This window comes from Schistocerca serialis, chromosome 2, assembly GCF_023864345.2.
Source record: "Schistocerca serialis cubense isolate TAMUIC-IGC-003099 chromosome 2, iqSchSeri2.2, whole genome shotgun sequence".
Taxonomy (NCBI): domain Eukaryota; kingdom Metazoa; phylum Arthropoda; class Insecta; order Orthoptera; family Acrididae; genus Schistocerca; species Schistocerca serialis.
In genome coordinates this window covers 33,807,572-33,832,256 of record NC_064639.1, presented here as the reverse complement: position 1 = coordinate 33,832,256, position 24,685 = coordinate 33,807,572, and the positions used below count along the sequence as shown (strand labels likewise).

General features: G+C 45.5%; 1 protein-coding gene across 1 annotated transcript in view; it reads right to left on the bottom strand.

The window, feature by feature from the left end:
- The window catches only part of LOC126458642 (gustatory receptor 5a for trehalose-like), a 190,649-nt gene that overhangs the window by 133,449 nt on the left and 32,515 nt on the right, over positions 1-24,685 (bottom strand). Inside the window, exon 2 of the mRNA XM_050095809.1 lies at positions 8,825-8,975. Coding sequence (XP_049951766.1) covers positions 8,825-8,975 — 151 coding nt within the window. The remainder of the gene's footprint in view (positions 1-8,824; positions 8,976-24,685) is intronic.

Genomic DNA, 24,685 nt, shown 5'->3' with positions numbered 1-24,685 from the left:
AAGGTCCAAATGGGATAAATTTGCCGTGGAGGCAGACAAAAATGTGGGGACCCCAGTGTTGAGGCAGACTAGATCCGCTTGGTGGAAGACGTCTAGCAATAGTGAGCCACGTGGACAAGGATGTGGAGATCCCCAAAGCGGGTGGTGGGCATTGAAGTCCCCAACCAGCAAATAGGGGGGTGGAAGCTGATCAAGAAGATGAAGATCAGCTCGTGCCATTGGTGTAGACAATGGAATGTATACCGTACAAAGAGAGAACGTGTATCCAGAAAGGGAAAGACGGACGGCGACAGCTTGGAAGGAAGTGTTTAAGGGGATTGGGTGATAATGGAGAGTATCATGGAGCAGAATCATGAGTCCTCCATGGGCTGGAGTGCCTTCAACAGAGGGGAGGTCATATCGGACGGACTGAAAATGAGGGAGAACAAAGCGGTCATGGGGACGCAGCTTTGTTTCCTGAAGACAGAAGACGACCGGCGAGTAGGATCGTAAGAGGATCGACAATTCCTCCCGATTTGCGCGAATGCCGCGGATATTCCAGTGGATAATGGACATAGGGTGAACAGAAAATGGAGGAACGTCACCAAGGGTGCTGTCAACTCAACGACTGCTCAGAGCTTGCGACCGACAGCATGGAATGGCATTCAGTCGAAGGCAGAAGATCCTGATCCATAGGTTGGTCAGGAGCAGCTCCTGCCACCAACGATCGGCCAGTTGACCGGCCACCAACAGTGCGCCTCGGCGACACAGAAGATGGCCGAAGGCGATTTCCGCCAGGTGGTGCTGCAGATGGGACTTGCCTTGGTGGAGAAGGAGAGGAACTGTGTTTCTTCGTAGCCTTCTTGGAGGTATGTTTAGATGAAGGAGGAACCGATGGATGTGAAGTTGCAGTACGTAAAAACTCTTCACGAGAATGCTCTTTTTTTGAAGACTTGGCGTCTGACTTTTGGGCTCGAGATTTAGCAGAACCCGACGAAGGGTGAGCCATAGAGTGGGCAGGCGAAAGAGGTGAGGTTGAACGGGCGATCTTTGCGCTGGCCGATCTGACGACCGTGGTACTAAATGTGAGGTCGCAAGTCTGCGTGGCCGCCTCCTTCGCTGGCCGAGGAGAAGCAAGGACAGCGCTGTATTTTCCTTTCTGAGGCACGGTGGGCTGTCGACTGGCGAGTAACTTTCGAGCAGCAAAGGTCGACACCTTTTCCTTCACTCTTATTTCCTGGATCAGCTTTTCGTCCTTAAAAACAGGGCAATCTCGAGAGGAAGCAGCGTGGTCACCCATACAGTTGATGCAGCGAGGGGATGGAGGTGGACAAGCACCCTCATGGGCATCCCTGCCACACGTAACACATTTGGCCGGATTGGAACAGGACTGGCTGGTGTGATTGAACCGCTGACATCGATAGCAACGCGTAGGGTTTGGGACATAAGGGCGAACGGAAATTATCTCATAGCCTGCTTTGATTTTGGATGGGAGTTGAACTTTGTCAAATGTCAAGAAGACAGTGCGGGTTGGAATGATGTTCGAGTCAACCCTTTTCATAACCCGATGAACAGCGGTGACGCCCTGGTCAGACAGATAGTGCTGAATTTCTTCGTCAGACAATCCATCGAGGGAGCGTGTATAAACGACTCCACGCGAGGAATTTAAGGTACGATGCGGTTCCACCCGGACAGGGAAGGTGTGGAGCAGAGAAGTACGCAGCAATTTTTGAGCCTGGAGGGCACTGTGTGTTTCTAACAACAGGGTACCATTCCGTAATCTGGAACAAGACTTTACAGGACCCGCAATTGCGTCGACACCCTTTTGAATAATGAAAGGGTTGACCGTGGAAAAGTCGTGACCTTCGTCAGACCGAGAAACAACAAGGAACTGTGGCAAAGATGGAAGAACCGTCTGTGGCTGAGACTCAGTGAACTTACGTTTGTGAGCAGACATAGTGGAAGGTGAGGAAACCATTGCGGAAGAATCCCCCATGATTACCGGCGTCTCCGATGGCGCGCTCCTCCCTTGTGGGGGCCCTCACCGAGGGCACACCCGCCTTAGGTGATTGTTCACACCTCAGGTCACACCTCCCGACAAACGGACGGAGGGACCAATCGGCACTTTCGGAAGGTATCAGCTCGGGTAATCACCCCTCCCTGGGCCTGGCCGTTACCAGGGGGTACGTACGTGTCCTACCTGTCTACCCGGGGCGGGGAATTACGCGTTACCCCGTCACCGGCTACGCATGGAAGTGCGTGGGTCGGCCTTCAGACACGCACAGGGAGGAAGAAAGAGACAGGGAAAGGAAAGAAGAGAGGTCTCAAACGCCGCAGCGGAGAAAAGGGTAAAGAGAAGAGGTAAAGAGAAGAGGTAAGGGAAAGAGAAGGACGAAGAAAGATGAAGACAAAAAAGCAAGGAAGGCGAAGAGTGCGGTACATTTACAAGCGTCCGTCTCCGGACGTAGGCACAAACCATACTCCCAGAGGGGGAGAAAGGGAAGGAAAGAGCCAGAGGTGAGGGGGGGGGGGGCGAAGATGGGGGATGGGGAAGGATATGGAAAGGGGGGGTATGCAGCCCGGAAAAGAAGGAAGGCCACATTAGCTCGGGGTCCCGTGCTCGCTACACACGTATCCACAAAAGAGTTGTGGATCCCCTGGGGGGTCAAATTGATACATTTACCCTTCACCTTCTTGAAAGTTAGTAACATCATCAATGGATCACCTTCTATATACATACACTATGTGATCAAAAGTATCCGGACACCTGCCTCAAAATAACTTACAAGTTCGTGGCACCCTCCATCGGTAATGCTGGAATTCAATATGTTGTCCGCCCACCCTTAGCCTTGATGACAGCTTCCACTCTCGCAGGCATACGTTCAGTCAGATGCTGAAAGGTTTCTTGGGGAATGGCAGACCATTCAGGTATCGATGTCGATCGATGAGGCATGGCACGAAGTCGGCGTTCCAAAACATCCCAAAGGTGCTCCATAGGATTCAGGTCAGGACTCTGTGCAGGCCAGTCCATTACAGGGAAGGTTGCATACATGGAAGAAGCCTGAAGATACTAGAAGGTATCAGAGAGATTATATAATGGTAAGACAGAGATTTAGGAACCAGGTTTTAAATTGTAAGACATTTTCAGGGGCAGATGTGGACTCTGACCACAATCTATTGGTTCTGAACTGTAGATTAAAACTGAAGAAACTGAAAAAAGTTGGGAATTTAAGGAGATGGGACCTGGATAAACTGACTAAACTATAGGTTTTACACAGTTTCAGGGAGAGCATAAGGGAAAAATTGACAGGAAGGGGGAAAGGAATACGGAAGAAGAAGAATGGGTAGATTTCAGGGATGAAGAAGTGAAGGCAGCAGAGGATCAAGTAGGTAAAAAGATAAGGGCTAATAGAAATCCTTGGGTAGCAGAAGAGATATTGGATTTAATTGATGAAAGGAGAATATATAAAAATGCAGTAAATGAAGCAGGCAAAAAGGAATACAAACGTCTCAAAAATGAGATCGACAGGAAGTGCAAAATGGCTAAGCAGGGATGGCTAGAGGACAAATGTAAGGATGTAGAGGCTTGTCTCACTAGGGGTAGGATAGATACTGCCTGCAGGAAAATTAAAGAGACCTTTGGAGAGAAGAGAACCACTTGTATGAATATCAAGAGCTCAGATGGCAACCCAGTTCTAAGCAAAGAAGGGAAGGCAGAAAGGTGGAAGGAGTATATAGAGGGTTTATACAAGGGCGATGTACTTGAGGACAATATTATGGAAATGGAAGAGGATGTAGATGAAGACGAAATGGGAGATATGATACTGTGCGAGGAGTTTGACAGAGCACTGAGAGACCTAAGTCGAAACAAAGCCCCGGCAGTAGACAACATTCCATTAGAACTATTGATAGCCTTTGAAGAGCCAACCCTCACAAAACTCTGCCATCTGGTGAGCAAGATGTATGAGACAGGCGAAATACCCTCAGACTTCAAGAAGAATATAATAATTCCAATCCTAAAGAAAGCAGATGTTGGCAGATGTGAAAATTACCGAACTATCAGATTAATAAGTCACGGCTCCAAAATAATAGCACCAATTCTTTACAGACGAATGGAAAAACTGGTAGCAGCCAACCTCGGGGAAGATCAGTTTGGATTTCGTAGAACTACTGGAACACGTGAGGCAATACTGACCCTACGACTTATCTTAGAAAATAGATTAAGGAAAGGCAAACCTACGTTTCTAGCATTTGTAGACTTAGAGAAAGCTTTTGACAATGTTGGCTGGAATACTCTCTTTCAAATTCTGAAGGTGGCAGGGGTATAATACAGGGAGCGAAAGGCTATTTACAATTTGTACAGAAACCACATGGCAATTATAAGAGTCGAGGGGCATGAAAGGGAAGCAGTGTTTGGGAAGGGAGTGAGTCAAGGTTGTAGCCTCTCCCCGATGTTATTCAATCTGTATATTGAGCAAGCAGTAAAGGAAACAAAAGAATAATTCGGAGTAGGTATTAAAATCCATGGAGAAGAAGTAAAAACTTTGAGGTTCGCCGATGACATTGTAATTCTGACAGAGACAGCAAAGGACTTGGAAGAGCAGGAGGATATAAGATGAACATCAACATAAGCAAAACGAGGATAATGGAATGTAGTCAAATTAAGTCGGGTGATGCTGAGGGAATTAGATTAGGAAATGAGACACTTAAAGTAGTAAAGGAGTTTTACTATTTGGCGAGCAAAATAACTGATGATGGTCGAAGTAGAGAGGATATAAAATGTAGACTGGTAATGGCAAGGAAAGCGTTTCTGAAGAATAGAAATTTGTTAACATCGAGTATAGATTTAAGTGTCAGGAAGTCGTTTCTGAAAGTATTTGTATGGAGTGTACCCCTGTATGGAAGTGAGACACGGACGATAAATATTTTGGACAAGAAGAGAAGCTTTCGAAATGTGGTTCTACAGAAGAATGCTGAAGATTAGGAAGGTAGATCACATAACTGATGTGGAGGTAGTGAATGGAATTGAGGAGGAGTTTGTGGCACAACTTGACTAGAAGAAGGGATCGGTTGGTAGGACATGTTTTAAGACATCAAGGGATCGCCAATTTAATAATGGAGGGCAGCGTGGAGGGTAAAAATAGTAGAGGGAGACCAAGAGATGATACGCTAAGCAGATTCAGAGGGATGTAGGTTGCGTAGTTACTTGGAGATGAAGAAGCTTGCACAGGATAGAGTAGCATGGAGAGCTGCATCAAACCAGTCTCAGGACTGAAGACCACAACATTGCCGTGTAACCACTCCGCCACAGGTCATGCATTATGAAAATGTGCTCGATCGTATTGAAAGATACAATCGCCACCCCCGAATTACTTTTCAACAGTGGGAAGCAAGAAGGTGCTTAAAACATCAACGTAGGCCTTTGCTGTGATAGTGCCACGCACAAACAACAAGGGATGCAAGCCCCCTCCATGAAAAACACGACCACACCACAACACCACCGAGTTTTACTATTGGCACTACACACGCTGGCAGATGACGTTCACCGGGCATTCCCTGTACCCACTCCCTGCCATCGGATCGCCACATTCTGTACCATGATTCGTCACTCCACATATCGTTTTTCCACTGTTCTATCGTCCAATGTTTACGCTCCTTACACCAAGTGAGGCGTCGTTCGGCACTTGCCAGAGTGATGTGTGGCTTATGAGCAGCCGCTCGACCATGAAATCCAAGTTTTCTCACCTCCCGCCTAACTGTCATAGTAACTGCACTGGATCCTGATGCAGTCTGGAATTCCTGTGTGATGGTCTGGATAGATGTCTGCCTATTACACATTACGACCCTCTTCAACTGTCGGCAGTCTCTGTCAGTCAACAGACGAGATCCACCTTTACGCTTTTGTGTTTTACGTTTCCCTTCACGTTTCCACTCCACTATCACATCGGAAACAGTGGACCTAGGGATGTTTAGCAGTGTGGAAATCTCGCGTACAGACGTGTGATACAAGTGACACCCAATCACCTGACCACGTTCGAAGTCCTTGAGTTCCACGGAGCGCCCCAGGTTGCTCTCTCACGATGTCTAATGATTACTGAGGTCGCTGATATTGAGTACCTGGCAGTAGGTGGCAGCACAATGCACCTAATATGAAAAACGTATGTTTTTGGGGGTGTCCGGATACTTTTGATAACATAATGTACGTGATTGAAGGTGTTGCTTCTTACGCGCACGTCGTGATATTTACTACCATTCGTTCCCATCCTCTTCAAGAAAGAGAAATCAAATATATCTGTCAAGACGTATAATGTTCTCCGTAACGTTCTTGAACATGGGTATAGCGGGAGCACGAGTACCTGTACTTCACCAGGGATTCCCTTACTGCTTTCCTTTTCGAGACTGCAGCAACACGTTTTATGTTGGAAGTATGTATTAAGAGTCTATTCTGTGGACTCTACATGGTGATTGCAGCGTAGGGGCTCAATCTCGCCGAAGAACGTTTCTGAGGTCGTCAGTTAACATATGAACAACAGTTTCTAATGCTTTTCTTCCTTCTGACGATATACAGTACTATACAGTTTCCTCCACAGAATCGTTGGGCTCATATCGCTGCACACGATGAAACGAGGGTGACTCATATGGGCATTGCGTACGCATTGCTTAATCTCCATTGGACAACTTGCTATAATCTTCGTAGCATTCAGGCGTCGGAATGGTCTTGAGATGTTTGCCAACAGCATCTCTATCGTCATTTGACGGAACTTATTAGTCAACCACCATCAATCGGATAGTTTGTGCATGTATTGTAAGGTCATGGCTTTAAGAGGATGCACACTAAGTTCATGAATTTTTACCATTTATTGTTGGCTTGCTAGTTATGAGCTGCCGTTGAGTTTCTGCATAACACACAGTACGTCACGATCCATATGTATAATTTTGCTACAAGTTGTACGGCGTGATTTAATCTTTAGCGGCTGTGATGAGTACACTACAAACAATAGATGAAGTGGTGAGAGTCCAGGACCCACCATCTGACAAATACGTTTTAGTTTGTCAATCATCATGGGTGCGATTACGTCGATGAGGGTGAAGCAGTGCTTCATGTCGTGTAGGGGTGCTGTTTTTCAATGTAGTTGTCAAAAGTAATCATATTTTAATCATCTCAGTATGATATACGATGTATAGGTCTGTAAACATCACGAACACATTACACAGACTTGTATCAATTGAAATTCGTTATTCATAGGCGCAGCACTGCTTTCTGTTCTTCATTGTTGGCTGTCGGTTGTTAAACGGATTTCAACACCTGTGAGCCAGCCGAAGAGGCCGAGCGGTTCTAGGCGCTACAGTCCGGAACCGCGCGACCGCTACGGTCGCAGGTTCGAATCCTGCCTCGGGCATGAATGTGTTTAATGTCCTTAGGTTAGTTAGGTTTAAGTAGTTCTAATTTCTAGGGGACTGATGACCTCAGAAGTTAAGTCTCATAGTGTTCAGAGCCATTTGAACGATTTTTCAACACCTATGACAGTGGAAGACCGGTGTGGGAAAGGGTATGGGATGGCCGTTTGAAGCGCTACCGAAACCAGTTACAGGTCGGGAAGAGTCCGCTTTTCCGTTAGACACAGCACTAAAATTTAACACGATGTTATAAATGAGAGACCTGTCACACATACTATGTACACTGATCGCTGGTTTAGTCAAAAACCAAAGATTCAGGCTATTTCGCTATTTCATCGCTGATCGCTGTACTGCGAAAAGTATTGACTAACTTGTACGTTTCTTTCCAGAGAGCTTAGAATATGAGCCATGTAGTCCCCCAGAATTTGGCCTTCTGCGTGCTTGTACACGCCCCATACTTGCTAGTCCATCTATTTCAACGAGACAAACACAACATTACTACTTAGCCAAAAAATCTGTACAATCAAACGTATTTCGCAAAAAAGGTTAGCCTTTGACTTACGTTGTTGCCCTATTTGTACGAGTACCAACATCTTAAATACAAAACTCTATTGGTACCAACGTCGTCTCCATAAGAGGTCAACAAATTTTCACCTTAACACACAAAGGAATTACAGACATTAGCTGCGAGTAGACATTACTTGAAATCAATGGAGAAAGTTGAAAACTGTTGCCAGACGGGGATTCGATCCCGTGTCTCCCGCTTACGAGGCAGATGCTCTGAGCACTGAGCCATCCGGACACAGTGTTGAATGCATCTGCACAGACTACCCCAGCACGTCTCCCGTCAGACCCAAATTCTCATCTTATCCATACACTACTAACGTAGTGCCCGTTGCCCATTACCCTCATTACTTGCGACATTTCGCCAGTTCCCGTAAGACTTCGATCCAGGTGTGCATCTGCAACGAAGAGATACGTCCGAAAGAACAGACACGCTGTGCGACCACTGATGTGTTCCGTGCAGCTGTAACGACCACTTTAGCCAGATGGCGTAGTGGTGAGAGCATCTGCCTAATAAAGAGGAGACCTGGATTCGGATACCGGTCCGGCACAAATTTTCGAGTTTTCCCATTGATCTCAATCAACGCTCATTCGCATCCAGTGTCTGTAATTCCTTTTTGTCTTAATTCACAGTGACTGCTAGATCAAATTGGTATCTGTTATTTCGGACATGTGGCTTTTGAGTGGCTGTGTGATCTGATAAGAACATTTTCGAAAGTAAAGAGGCGAAAATATGCGCTATAGTTACAACCCTGTGAGGCAGTCTGGTTGAGTAACATGTACCGCGCAATCATTCACGAAACAAGGATGCCCCTGTCAGTAGTTTCAGTGAACGTAAAGTTGGAAAAACGAAACGCACTAGGGTGGTCAGCTGGCGCGTTACCTCAGTGAGTGGGGGGAGGCAGCCCGCACGCCGTGCACGGGCATGATGGCGAAGCACTGCGCCGTGGCCAGCACACAGCTGACCGCCCGGTGGAACGAGTCCGCCTCGCTCGCGCCGGCGGACTTGACGGGCGTGGCCCACGTCTTGCGGCCTGGTGGCAGACAACACGCACTGCTCACCGCCTCTGAAACTGGTTAAGTACACACTAAACAATACAGTGAAATACACCCCGTCAGTCCACAGTCGGAGACTGTAGTAACACAAAATAGAGAACAGTTAAGATGGTGGTTTTAATGCTTCTGGTGTTCTACACAGGCTCCATTTGAGTACAACGCACAGAACGTTCATTCAACCTTGCGAAACTGATGGAAATGTTCTTCTCTGGGATGTTGTTCAACTGGTGTGTTATACTCGCTTGAATACCGGTTGGTCGACAAAGTGTTCACCCTTCATGTGAACGTCATGTCACGTGTTCGTATTCGTAACATAAAGTCTCGTCACTCCTAATCTACACTACTGGCCATTAAAATTGCTACACCACGAAGATGACGTGGTAAAGACGCGAAATTTAACCGACAGGAAGAAGATGCTGCGATATGCAAATGATTAGCTTTTCAAGGTTGGTACCGGCGGCGACACCTACAACGTGCTGATATGAGGAAAGTTTCCAACCGATTTCTCATACACAAACAGCAGTTGACCGGCGTTGCCTGGTGAAACGTCGTTGTGATGCCTCGTGTAAGGAGGAGAAATGCGTACCATCACGTAACGTAGCCTATCGCGATTGCGGTTTATCTTATCGCGACATTGCTGCTCGCGTTGGTCGAGATCCAATGACTGTTAGCAGAATATGGAATCGGTGGGTTCAGGAGGGTAATACGGAACGCCGTGCTGGATCCCAACGGCCCCGTATCACTAGCAGTCGAAATGACAGGCATCTTATCCGCATGGCTGTAACGGACCGTGCAGCCACGTCTCGATCCCTGAGTCAACAGATGGGGACGTTTTCAAGACGACAACCATCTGCACGAACAGTCCGACGACGTTTGCAGCAGCATGGACTATCAGCTCGGAGACCATGGCTGTGGTTACCCTTGACGCTGCACACAGACAGGAGCGCCTGCGATGGAGTACTCAACGACGAACATGGGTACATGAATGGCAAAACGTCATTTTTTCGGATGAACCCAGGTCCTGTTTACAGTATCATGATCGTCGCATCCGTGTTTGGCGACATCGCGGTAAACGCACATTGGAAGCGTGTATTCATCATCGCCATACTGGCGTATCACCCTGCGTGATGGTATGGGGTGCCATTGGTTACACGTCTCGGTCACCTTTTGTTCGCATTGACGGCACTTTGAACAGTGGACGTTACATTTCAGATACGATCCGTGGCTCTACCATTCATTCGATCCCTGCGAAACCCTACATTTCAGCAGGATAATGCACAACCGCATGTTGCAGGTTCTGCACGGACCTTTCTGGATACAGAAAATTTTCGACTGCTGCCCTGGCCAGCACATTCTCCAGATCTCTCACCAACTGAAAACGTCTGGTCAATGGTGGCCGAGCAACTGACTCGTCACAATACGCCAGTCACTTCTCTTGATGAACTGTGGTATCGTGTTGAAGCTGCATGGGCAGCTGTACCTGTACACGCCATCCAATCTCTGTTCGACTCAATGCCCAGGTGTATCAAGGCCGTTATTACGGCCAGAAGTGGTTGTTCTGGGTACTGATTTCTCAGGATCTATGCATCCAAATTGCGTGAAAATGTAATCACATGTCAGTTCTAGTATAAGGTATTTGTCCAATGAATACCCGTTTATCATCTTCATTTCTTCCTGGTGTAACAATTTTAATGGGCAGTAGTGTATTTTCCCAGAAAATAACTGTTTGCGTTTTGCATTCAATCAAATCGCGGCAGGTGCTCAACACGCCATTGTTTTCGTCCGACAGTCAAGATCTGCGGGACAAACTTTGTACACAATTTTCGCTTCCTCAAATCGTTCTAGACACTGTCTTGAACACCTTATTTAGAGATGTTGCTCCATTGCGATTTGTGGCACAAGATCTTAGATATACTATAGGCACAAGTCCACTTTTTTAACATTACCAGCTCACAACCGAGTGGTCGAATGCACACCTGATTGTTTGCAATAGTTACTTCAAGTTGCCACGCCAGTTACTGTGCTGACGTCGCTTACAAAATTAGTCTCTGAACTTTTTGGACGGACAATGATGCGCATATTTTGTGTCGTTATGTCAATTTTTGAAACATTGTGAAAAGCCAGAATCATTCCCAGTCACTAGTTTTTGTCTGCACTGTACTTGAATATCGCGTACAAGCAAGCCGCTACATCAGATTTCTCTTTCATCCATTTTTTTTTAGCTATGAAACCATGTATAAAAGGCTGATAATAATCGACAATACACATCAATCCGCAATCATACTTGAAAATATTTTCCGTGATGTTTCTTTAACATATGGTTTCGCCATCTACACGTACATTAACGTATACTGACCTTGTTTAAGAGTAATATCCACTCGGTTTTACAGCCATGATCAACCGGTCCTGCCAGCTCCATACACCCGACTGCCAGCTACTACTTACTCCTACTGCCGGAGTTACAGCTACTACTGCTGCCAGCACTGCTCTCTGGTCTGCGATTCTCTTATAGCTTACATATCGCAAGCAGCGCGCGAGCAATCCATCGAAATTACAACTGCTCGAGTGCGCTAGCAATAAATTCGTTATTCATGGACCTCCTACAACCGTATGGTGGGGGGTCGGGGGTACGTGATGTATCACAACCATCCGCCACCCCTTCTTCCTGTTCTATTCGCGGACTGTGAAACTGAGCATGTCGATTGCGCCTGGGGCGCTCATTGTCTAAGCCAGTGTTCTTCTAATGTGTTCGTTTTTTTTTTCATCAGTCTACTGACTGGTTTGATGCGGCCCGCCACGAATTCATTTCCTGTGCTAACCTCTTCATCTCAGAGTAGCACTTGCAACCTACGTCCTCAATTATTTGCTTGACGTATTCCAATCTCTGTCTTTCCCTATAGTTTTTGCCCTCTACAGCTCCCTCTAGTACCATGGAAGTCATTCCCTCATGTCTTAGCAGATGTCCTATCATACTGTCCCTTCTCCTTATCAGTGTTTTCCACATATTCCTTTCCTCTCCGATTCTGCATAGAACCTCCTCATTCCTTACCTTATCAGTCCACCTAATTTTCAACATTCGTCTATAGCACCACATCTCAAATGCTTCGATTCTCTTCTGTTCCGGTTTTCCCACAATCCATGTTTCACTACCATACAATGCTGTACTCCAGACGTACATCCTCAGAAATTTCTTCCTCAAATTAAGGCCGGTATTTGATACTAGTAGACTTCTCTTGGCCAGAAATGCCTTTTTTGCCATAGCGAGTCTGCTTTTGATGTCCTCCTTGCTCCGTCCGTCATTGGTTATTTTACTGCCTAGGTAGCAGAATTCCTTAACTTCATTGACTTCGTGACCATCAATCCTGATTTTAAGTTTCTCGCTGTTCTCATTTCTACTACTTCTCATTACCTTCGTCTTTCTCCGATTTACTCTCAAACCATACTGTGTACTCATTAGACTGTTCATTCCGTTCAGCATATCATTTCATTCTTCTTCACTTTCACTCAGGATAGCAATGTCATCAGCGAATCGTATCATTGATATCCTTTCACCTTGTATTTTAATTCCACTCCTGAACCTTTCTTTTATTTCCATCATTGCTTCCTCGATGTACAGATTGAAGAGTGGGGGCGAAAGGCTACAGCCTTGTCTTACACCCTTCTTAATACGAGCACTTCGTTCTTGATCGTCCACTCTTATAATTTCCTCTTGGTTGTTGTACATATTGTATATGACCCGTCTCTCCCGATAGCTTACCCCTACTTTTTTCAGAATCTCGAACAGCTTCCACCATTTTATATTGTCGAACGCTTTTTCCAGGTCGACAAATCTTATGAAAGTGTCTTGATTTTTCTTTAGCCTTGCTTCCATTATTAGCCGTAACGTCAGAACTGCCTCTCTCGTCCCTTTACTTTTCTTAAAGCCAAACTGATCGTCACCTAGCGCATTCTCAATTTTCTTTTCCATTCTTCTGTATATTATTCTTGTAAGCAGCTTCGATGCATGAGCTGTTAAGCTGATTGTGCGTTAACTCTCGCACTTGTCAGCTCTTGCCGTCTTCGGAATTGTGTGGATGATGCTTTTCCGAAAGTCAGATGGTATATCGCCAGACTCATATATTCTACACACCAACGTGAATAGTCGTTTTGTTGCCACTTCCCCCAATTATTTTAGAAATTCAGATGGAATGTTATCTATCCCTTCTGCCTTATTTGACCGTAAGTCCTCCAAAGCTCTTTTCAATTCCGATTCTAATACTGGATCCCCTATCTCTTCTAAATCGACTCCTGTTTCTTCTTCTATCACATCAGACAAATCTTCACCCTCATAGAGGCTTTCAATGTATTCTTTCCACCTATCTGCTCTCTCCTCTGCATTTAACAGTGGAATTCCCGTTGCACTCTTAATGTTACCACCGTTTCTTTTAATGTCACCAAAGTTTGTTTTGACTTTCCTGTATGCTGAGTCTGTCCTTCCGACAATCATATCTTTCTCGATGTCTACACATTTTTCCTGCAGCCATTTCGTCTTAGCTTCCCTGCACTTCCTACTTATTTCATTCCTCAGCGACTTGTATTTCTGTATTCCTGATTTTCCCGGAACCTGTTTGTACTTCCTCCTTTCATCAATCAACTGAAGTATTTCTTCTGTTACCCATGGTTTCTTCGCAGCTACCTTCTTTGTACCTACGTTTTCCTTCCCAACTTCTGTGATGGCCCTTTTAGAGATGTCCATTCCTCTTCAACTGTACTGCCTACTGCGCTGTTCCTTATTGCTGTATCTGTAGCGTTAGAGAACTTCAAACGTATCTCGTCATTCCTTAGTACTTCCGTATCCCTCTTCTTTGCGTATTGATTCTTCCTGACTAATGTCTTGAACTTCAGCCTACTCTTAATCACTACTATATTGTGATCTGAGTCTATATCTGCTCCTGGGTACGCCTTACAGTCCAGTATCTGATTTCGGGATCTCTGTCTGACCATGATGTAATCTAATTGAAATCTTCCCGTATCTCCCGGCCTTTTCCAAGTATACCTCCTCCTCTTGTGATTCTTGAACAGGCTATTCGCTATTACTAGCTGAAACTTGTTACTGAACTCAATTAGTCTTTCTCCTCTTTCATTCCTCGTCCCAAGCACATATTCTCTTGTAACCTTTTCTTCTACTCCTTCCCCTACAACTGCATTCCAGTCGCCCATCACTATTAGATTTTCATCCCCCTTTACATACTGCATTACCCTTTCAATATCCTCATACACTTTCTCTATCTGTTCATCTTCAGCTTGCGACGTCGGCATGTATACCTGAATTATCGTTGTCGGTGTTGGTCTGCTGTCGATTCTGATTAGAACAACCCGGTCACTGAACTGTTCACAGTAACACACCCTCTGCCCTACCTTCCTATTCATAACGAATCCTACACCTGCTATACCATTTTCTGCTGCTGTTGATATTACCCGATACTCAACTGACCAGAAATCCTTGTCTTCCTTCCACTTCACTTCACTGACCCCTACTATATCTAGATTGAGCCTTTGCATTTCCCTTTTCAGATTTTCTAGTTTCCATACCACGTTCAAGCTTCTGACATTCCACGCCCCGACTCATAGAACGTATTCCTTTCGTTCATTATTCAATCTTTTTCTCATGGTGACCTCCCCCTTGGCAGTCCCCTCCCGGAGATCCGAATGGGGGACTATTCCGGAATCTTTTGCCAATGGAGAGATCATCATGACACTTCTTCAATTACAGGCCACATGTCCTGTGGATACACGTTACGTGTCTTTAATGCAGTGGTTTCCATTGCCTTCTGCATCCTCATGTCGTTGATTATTGCTGATTCTTCCGCCTTTAGGGGCAATTTCCCATCCCTAGGACAAGAGAGTGCCCTGAACCTCTATCCGCTCCTCCGCCCTCTTTGACAAGACCGTTGGCAGAATGAGGCTGACTTCTTATGCCGGAAGTCTTCGGCCGCCAATGCTGATTATTTATCAAAATTTAGGCAGTGGCGTGGATCGAACCCGGGACCGAAGACGTTTTGATTATGAATCAAAGACGCTACCCCTAGACCACGGGTGTGAAATCGTGTGGGATTAAACTGCTGAGGTCATCAGTCCCTAAGCTTACACACTACTTAACCTAAATTATCCTAAGGACAAACACACACACCCATGCCCGAGGGAGGACTCGAACCTCCGCCGGGACCAGCCGCACTGTCCACGACTGCAGCGCCGGGACCGCTCGGCTAATCCCGCGCGGGCAGTGTTTTTCAACCTTTTTGAATACGCGACCCCCTTCCAAGTAAAAATATTCTGGCGATCCCCAGAAGCATAATAAAAGTATGTCAGCGATTTCCAAGGCAACGTATTTAATTTTCTTTCTATTGATACTATACTGATCGAGATGTGATTATTGTCTTCGGGCTTCGCTCTGAGCGAGCATAAAATGGACAAGTTTCAGAATTAATGTTAAACAAGGAATTACGTAATTTTAATAAAAAATAAATACCATTCTCCATAGGCCTATGTTTTGTATTACAGAACCCCTAGTGTTGAGACATGTAGCAGGATGGTTATTTCATTCAATTTCATTCAGTTTCAAAAGAAGACAACATTTCTTTTTAATTAATTTCGAGAATATGTAGTTTATATTTGTACCAATGTGAGCCTAGTTTTTGTAAGATATTTTTCAACTCTTTTATAAAGCAGTATCAAAAAAACAATGATTTACTTCAGGGCAATCACCACAATTAACTACGCGAAAGAAATGAGAAAGTAACCAGGTGACAAGCAACGACGATTTTCTCGGAATCCCGGTGAAGCCACAAAACTAGGAAAATAGAAACAACGTCAAATTGCAGTGGGTGAATTAAAGTATGAGTTGAGCTCAGGCATCCTAGATCCGCTCGGAAGAGCACTGTACTTCGTGCCTTGTGGTATGGTTTGAAGTTTGTTACTGAAATGCATTCTATTAACCGTGGTGCCAAATCTTGCACGTGAGCTGCGTGCGTGTTGTTTCAGCCTTTTTGTATCACATTTGAACGTGAGCATCTTTTAAATGCGCCTTCATCAATTGTCCTCGTTCCGTATGATATTTTTATCACAGCAGATGATCGGCACGTAAACTAAGTTGTCAGTAATACACAAGACGCCGCCACTGCACCGCCGTTCCATCCCGGAAGTTGATGTGGTCCTTTCTCTCTCCCTCCAAAACTCTCTGAGGTAAATGTTACCTGTACAAGACTTAGTGAGTCTCGCCGTCCTAGTTCCACTCCGCAGAAGTGGGAAGAGATCGACAGACATTGTGTTGCTTCTCACTGCTGCAAGTGTTTGCGTATTTGAGCTCTTCAGCAGGCTTAGATTAAATTCGTATTCATTGTTATAAATAAGTATCAGATATGAACGCGAGCGAATTTAGAAGGTGCTTTCACAAAAACTTGTCACTTCCGTGTGATATTTATACCACAGTAGATGATCGTCTTGAAACATACGTTACCAGCCATGCTGCAACTGCTTTCTCCTGCGACCGGGACCCCCTAAACAAGGCTTTGCGAGCCGCCAGCAGTCGCGACCTCCAGGTTGAAAAACACTGTTCTAAGCTATTAGCGCCCGTGAATAGCTTTCGTTGACGAGTGAGTACGATTACACTTGAAGACAGAAGGCCTGTACGCCTTCACTGGAACTGCTTTAATTCTCCCTCGTGATCATTATGCGAGGAGTAAAATAGAGGAAATAATATGTTTCTTGATTCGAATTGGAACGTAGACACTCTGAATTTCGCGATTCAGGCTCTTCCCTGAAGTACAGTGTCTTTCTTATAGCGTTTCCCGTTGGAGTTTCTTCAGAATTTCCGTGACGCTACCGAGCTGACTGCAAGCACGGGAGAAAACGTGCAGCTGTTCTATAAATATCCCATCCATCCAAGTTGTCTAGATCCCCAAATCGACGAACAATGTTGGAGAAGAGTTTTGTGAGAGAGCGAAGGTGGTTCAAAAATGGTTCAAATGGCTCTGAGCCTTATGGGACTTAACATCTGTGGTCATCAGTCCCCTAGAACTTAGAACTACTTAAACTTAACTAACCTGAGGACATCACACACATCCATGGCCGAGGCAGGATTCGAACCTGCGACCGTAGCGGTCACGAGGATCCAGACTGAAGTGCCTAGAACCGCACGGCCACACCGGCCGGCCAGAAGGTGGTTCGATGAACCCTCTGCCATGCACTTAAATATGATATGCAGAGTATCCGTGTACATGTAGATATAGACCTTCTTCGTGGATGGTTCTCTTACATGAGATCAACCTGGCATATGCTTTTCCCTAGGCTATATTTATCTACCCCTTCCATACTAAAACGCTCCGCACAAATACTTTTAGATACTTTTCGACTGTGACTAATCGGCAGTTGTATGATCAAACAATATTGGATCTTACCTTCTGTCTACTCTCAATACACTACATTTCTTTCTGCTAACAGTCAACTCACTAACATGGATTACCTTTATGTCTTACTGTATTTTAAACTTGTAAACGAGAAAATTGGCAGAATGCGCCGTGAGACGTTTGAAATCATTTGTTACAGCAAATCGATTTCTGTCACTGTATGACCGTCTTCTGGTCAGATTCGGCATTTAATGAGTCCTCTGCTCCTTGTTGCTACATTGATTCACAAGACACATATACACCACTGGCCATTAAAATTGGTACACCACGAAGATGACGTGCTACAGGCACGAAATTTAACCGACAGGAAGAAGATGCTGTGATATGCAAACGATTAGCTTTTCAGAGCATTCACACAAGGCTGGCGCCGGTGGCGACACCTACAACGTGCTGACATGAGGAAAGTTTCCAACCGATTTCTCATACAGAAACAGAAGTTCACCGGCGTCGCCTGGTGCAACGTTGTTGCGATGCCTCGTGTAAGGAGGAGAAATGCGTACCATCACGTTTCCGACTTTGATAAAGGTCGGATTTAAGCCTAGTCGCGATTGCGGTTTATCGTATCGCGACATTGCTGCTCGCATTGGACGAGATCTAATGAATGTTAGCAGAATATGGAATCAGTGGGTTCAGGAGGGTAATACGGAACGCCGTGCTGTATCCCAACCGCCTCGTATCACTAGCAGTCGAGATGACAGGCATCTTATCCGCATGGCTGTAACGGATCGTGCATCCGCGTCTCGATCGCTGAGTCAGCAGATGGGGACGTTTGCAAGACAACAACCATCTGCACGAACAGTTCGACGACGTTTGCAGCAGCATGGACTATCAGCTCGGAGACCATGGCTGTGGTTACCCTTGTCGCTGCATCACAAAAAATGATTGAAATGGCTCTGAGCACTATGAGACTCAACTTCTGAGGTCATCAGTCCCCTAGAACTTAGAACTACCTAAACCTAACTAACCTAAGGACATCACACACATCCATCCCCGAGGCAGGATTCGAACTTGCGACCGTAGCGGTCGCACGGTTCCAGACTGTAGCGCCTAGAACCGCTCGGCCACCCCGGCCAGCGCTGCATCACAGACAGGAGCGCCTGCGATGGTGTACTCAACGGTGAACTGGGTGCACGAATGGCAAAACGTCATTTTTTCGGATGAATCCAGGTTCTGTTTACAACATCATGATGGTCGCATCCGTGTTTGGCGACATCGCGGTGAACGCACATTGGAAGCGTGTATTCGTCATCGTCATACTGGCATATCACCCGGCGTGATGGTATGGGGTGCCATTGGTTACACGTCTCGGTCATCTCTTGTTCGCATTGACGGCACTTTGAACAGCAGACCTTACATTTCAGATGTGTTACGACCCGTGACTCTACCCTTCATTCAATCCCTGCGAAACCCTACATTTCAGCAGGATAATGCACGACCGCATGTTGCAGGGCTTTCTGGATACAGAAAATGTTCGGCTGCTGGCCTGACCAGCACATTCTCCAGATCTATCACCAATTGAAATGTCTGGTCAATGGTGGCCGAGCAACTGGCTCGTCACGATACCCCAGTCACTACTCTTGATGAACTGTGGTATCGTGTTGAAGCTGCTTGGGCAGCTGTACCTGCACATGCCATGGAAGCTGTGTTTGACTCAATGCCCAGGCGTATCAAGGCCGTTATTACGGCCAGAGGTGGTTGTTCTGGGTACTGATCTCTCAGGATCTATGCACCCAAATTGCGTGAAAATGTAATCACATGTCAGTTCTAGTGTAATATATTTTTTCAATGAATACCGGTTAATCATCTGCATTTCTTCTTGGTGTAGCAATTTTAGTGGCCAGTAGTGTATTTTGCATCGCTTTTCATTTAATCATCTGAAAATTCCCAAGGCCACAGCAGTGGATTCTGATCTGCAATCTGTTGCACTACATCTCCAATGGCTAGCCGTATTCAGCCAGACAGATTCGTAGCTCTGTGATTTGCCCATATTTTGTGTGTCAGCACGCCCTTGCAGTTCACCAAGGTGTCATTTTGGTTCACATCAATAATGATCAGTCACGAGTTGTGATTCCCCGGGCTCTCCAGCCTGACGTGGTTCGTTTGGTACTCCAGTCAATGGGGCACCGTTCACACCAAGCAATTGGTGCGACGTCATTGCACTTGGCACGGTCTGGATGCACAAACTGAATAGCAGACTTGTCAGTACTAAGCCTGTGCTCAGCATCAGTCTGCCTCGCCTCAGCAGGTCATCGCATGCTCCAAACAGCTACCACCTCGGCACGGTTAGCACTTCGATTTCGTGGGTCCTTGCTGGAATACACGTTGCCTCATCATCGTTGATGCTTTCAGGAATTTCCCTTCGTGGTTCCTTTGCACTCTACTAAAACTCATTCCACAATCCAGGCCTTGTCGTCGATCTTCTCCCCTGAAGAATTGCCTGAAGTGAGTGTGAGTCACAACGGACCTCAGTTTCTTGCCGCCGAGTTCGAACAGTTTTACACCACCTTCAGCATCAACCAAATCACCAGTGTGCACCGCAACACCTGCAATACAACAGCGAAACTGAACGTTTTACGCGAACATTAAGCAGCATATGGGCAAACTTGGTGCCTCCTGCACAGGGGATCAAGCACCGTTGCCCTTCTTGTCTTCCCACCACTCCAAAACAGGCGACAGACCTTCGCCGGCGGACGGCGCCACCGCACTTTGCTTCAGCAGCACCAGCCGTCGCAGCGGCCGGCGCCCACTCCGCCCACACAGGCAAACCGTCAAACTAACGATTCGGTCGTTTACAGATCGTACGGCAGATAGAGGCGCTAGGAGCGGGGCCCCGTTGTACGACTTGCTCGACGTTCTATGTTTCTCCATCAGGGACCGAGAGGGTTGCTGAGACGCCACCAGAATGAAATCTGTTCTTGTGAACTGCGTGACCTTGTTGCAGGTTTTGTGCCTTCAGACTCCGTGCCTGCCAGGACGCAGCAGCCCTCGCTGCTCCCGGCTCGCAGTTGGAGCCACTTCTCTACGGAACGTCACGCAGGCGCTGCTTAGTCACGGATCCAACATAATCGTTGTTGCTGTTGTTTGACCTGGACTCTGTTTCTTGTTGCATTATTTGTACTTAGTCTTCCTTCTCCTAAAAGTTAAGTATATATCCTGTTTGCCCTGTTATTCGTTCACTAATCATTTCTGGTCCTATCCAGTTTTCCTACGACGACAGTTGTCGCAACACTTTGAAGCCCACCACTGTGTACGAAGTCGTACACAATGAAAGGGTCGTTATAAGTTCAACGAGAGACGTAAAGTTACCGATGCAGAAAATCAAATCTCTCTGAAAGCGCATGCAATCAAGGAGGAACGAACAAATAAGACAGATTTTAATGCACAACACCACTATCAAGAAGCAACAATGACGTTGTCATATAGAATAAATAACCTATTTAGTGATAAAGTCAGTAAATCTATTAAAAAAATTAGCTGATTAACCATATATTCCTGCAGACAACTATTGTGCGACTTAGGTTTATATGTGTACGATATAATAATAGCGCCGGCCGGCGTTGCCGTGCGGTTCTAGGCGCTTCAATCTGGAACCGCGTGACCGCTACGGTCGCAGGTTCGAATCCTGCCTCGGGCGTGGATGTGTGTGATGTCCTTAGGTTAGTTAGGTTTAAGTAGTTCTAAGTTCTAGGGGACTGATGACCATAGATTTTAAGTCCCATAGTGCTCAGAGCCATTTGAACCATTTTATAATAATAGCAATTTCATAGCATAGGTTTCGTTTCATGGAACTGAGGATATTGAAATGAAAACACTACAATTGTACCAAATTTGGTGATAAGTGTAGGTAAGTTTGCGATATGAATTCTAACTTTAGTGATACATTAACATAAGTTATAAATACGGTGAAAAGAGTGTATCTTTGAACGTTGTTATTACACAATCAAAGGGGACATACTGAATCAAAAAGTTACCAAAAATTGCATATTTATACTAAAAATTATCTTTATAAAAATAATTTCAGTTCCAATACCGAGTAAATTGTTCAAGTTCAAAGTTAACATTAATTAAAGAAAATCAACTGAGTGCCATTAATTCAACAGCACATACTGAAAGAGTACTTATTCCTATCTAAACAATACCACCTCACTCATTGATAAAACTGCAGAGATCACACATGTAAATATGTCCCATTGCAAATTCGTTCTGGCCGAGTTCAGGGTAGAGAGTGAGAATTGCACCTACTTCTATCCATTTTCTCTCTTTCGCCTGTTGAATGTTGGCCCTCCACATGTGCCAAAGTCCAGTCGTCAATAACTGGATTTTTTTTTTAATTTTTTTACCTCTTCCCAAAAGGTCCAGGTGAATCCGAAACAGTGCTTCCTTTTCCTGTGCTAGTTCACGGACTCCTCAATGCCAGAGCTCTTGGTTCATATCCACTTAGATTCTAGCCTTTGGGTCAATGGTCCTTGCTCTTGTGATCTTCCTTCGTACATTTCCTACTGGTGTTCTTAGGATACTGTCAATTGGAGATAATGAGGTTGCTGGAGTTTGTGACATGTCAATAGCATCTGCCTGCTAACTCCCATTTGATGATCTGTCTGCATCAGGAACTCCTAGGCCTACCTGCGGATCGGGATTCTCAGTGAGGTTGGGTGGAACAAGCTTCTCTTTCAAAAGGCGTCTAGAAGATGGTGGGAGTTTCTTTTATTTGGTTTCTCTGCTGAGTTTTTGCCACATAATCTTGCAGGTCATCTCTCCAAGCACTTTTTAAGTGCCACATAAATGCCGCCGTCCAGAGATTGGAGTACGTCTGTAGTGTGAGAAGAGAATGTAAGTAAATTGATTCATTTTGACTAGCAGGCTCAAGCAATTGTGAAGAAATATGTGCTCCATGTGAATCCATCAGCAAAAGCACATTTCTTATTCTGTTAGATGCATGAAAAAACTGAAACCATTCTGAAACCAGTTCTTTAGTACCCCACCCCTTTTCAGATAGAAGATCCTGTGTGTTCGGTAGACAGTCCCTCACGTAATCTTCATTCCACTGAGAACTGAATATTATGAATGAGAGTATCCAGCTGCCGTTAGCACAAATACAGCCCACCAAATTCATAGTTTCTCCCCATTCTGCGTAGGTACATCTGCATACGTACTGCCTAGTTTCTTAGTGACATCTGAAAGCTTGTCAAAATAATAGTCTATCACAGTAGAATTAGACGTGGAAACCCGGTACACGGACAAATTTTCCAGCACTCTTAAAGCCGCACCATATCGACGTTTTTAACTGACCCACCATTTCTTCCTTGCAGTTTTCTTTTCACTATAAACAAAAAAAAATCTCATCATAAGTTGCATCTGCCAGTGCATATGCAACCAACCATACTTGTTTGGCAATAAATCCAAATCCAATCTCAAGCACTGTAATTACGTACTTCAATAATTTGTTCTAATTCTGGCTCTAAGACGAATGGGCTACATAATTTCTTCAGGTCGATAGGCCTATTGGCATATTGATTTTCTGTCACGAACCTTTTAAAGAACTCTTTTCCAGGCTTGTAATTGCAAATATGATTTTGTTGAACTATTCTTGTTGCCTCTAGGATTGCTCTAGAGCTGTAGACACGATAGATTTTATTTCCTTCCGTTGATAAAGTACTTTGGCAATTACTGTTTATAGTTTCCATCTTAAAAAGCAAATCAGTCATACCTACGTTGGTGATAGGCTGTATGAAAACATTTTTACTAAAAAAGCTTAGTTCTATGCATAAACCAACATATAAAAGCATTAGAAACTATAGATAACAATTTAAATGTAAATTAATGATTTTTTGAATTTATGTCTGTACGATCGCTTCATAAACACGTTTGAGACATCTTATTTTTCTCGAAAATGCTAAGCTGATACAAAGAGTAACTACAAAGTAAGCAAAAAAATATACTTCCCATAAGTTTCTGTTAGATTTTGAGAATGGAATACACTTGACTGATTCGCACATTCTCCTTCTGCATGATTGCTGCTGACCTCAACACTCACCCAATTACGGTGGTGGCATCAGTTTATTGCCACCCTCCAAGGTGACCTTCTCCCTCTCCCTCAACGTACCCACCCAGAATCCAATACCACTTCTGACATAGTCCTTGCCTCCCCAAACCTCCTTGGGCACATTACTGCAGATGTCCTTGACCCTAAAGATAATGATCACCTTCCCATCCTGCTCACCATATCAGTCGAACCTCGCCCTCACCCTGCACACTACCCAGACCCACCCCCGAGACTCATCCATGATTACTCCCATGCCAACTGGGATGCCTACTGGGATACCATAGATACCCAGGTTGGACGCCACCCCCTCACCTACCAGCACCCTGATGACATCTCCCATGCCACTTCCTTCCTCCATCAAAGCCATTCACCCTCACCATCCCATCTTACCACCACAGGCCATACTCCTCCTCCACGAATCCCGTCGTGTTTACCGCTCCTTCCACTGTACCTGGGACCGGGACAAACTCCTCCGCCTCCAGCAACTCCAACGCCATATTAGAAACTTGGTCACAGCCAAAAAACGCCAGGCCTGGCGACAGACATGCACCCGTCTTAATGCTTCACTGCCTATTAACTCCTCCAAGTACAGGTCAGCCTTACTGGCACAAAAGATTTCTTGGGGAAATCCTACACGATGACCACCCTTTCCCAGATGATATCAGTAAGGCCAATCATTGTGTTTCCCACTTGTCTGTCGTCCTTTCCATTCCTGACGATCCCCGATTTGATTACTCTGTCTTCCCTGACATCCAGGATCACACTGACTCCTCTCCCCCCACTTGCTCCTAGCTTCCAGTACTTGGGGGCCACACCACTGTCCGATCTCAACACCCCCATTGTCACACAACATGGCACCTGATCACGATTGTATTGCGTACCACCACCTCAAAGAACCCCCTCTCGTTCCTTACAGTCCTAGCCACCCTCTATAATGTTTCCATCGGCTTCTACCCCAACCTGTGGAAGACTTCCCGGATCCTTATGGCTCCCAAACCTGCCAAACCCCCTTCCTCCTATCAGTCTCTTGTCGGTCTTCAGCAAGGTCCTGGAGTCCATCCTTACCCACTGCATTCACCACCACCTCCACCAGCACCACCTCCTTCCCTTGACCCAATGTGGCTTCTGACCTTCCTTCTCTGCTGATGATAGCCTCCTCCATCTGGCACATCTCCTTTCCACTCACCTCAATTCCCTGACA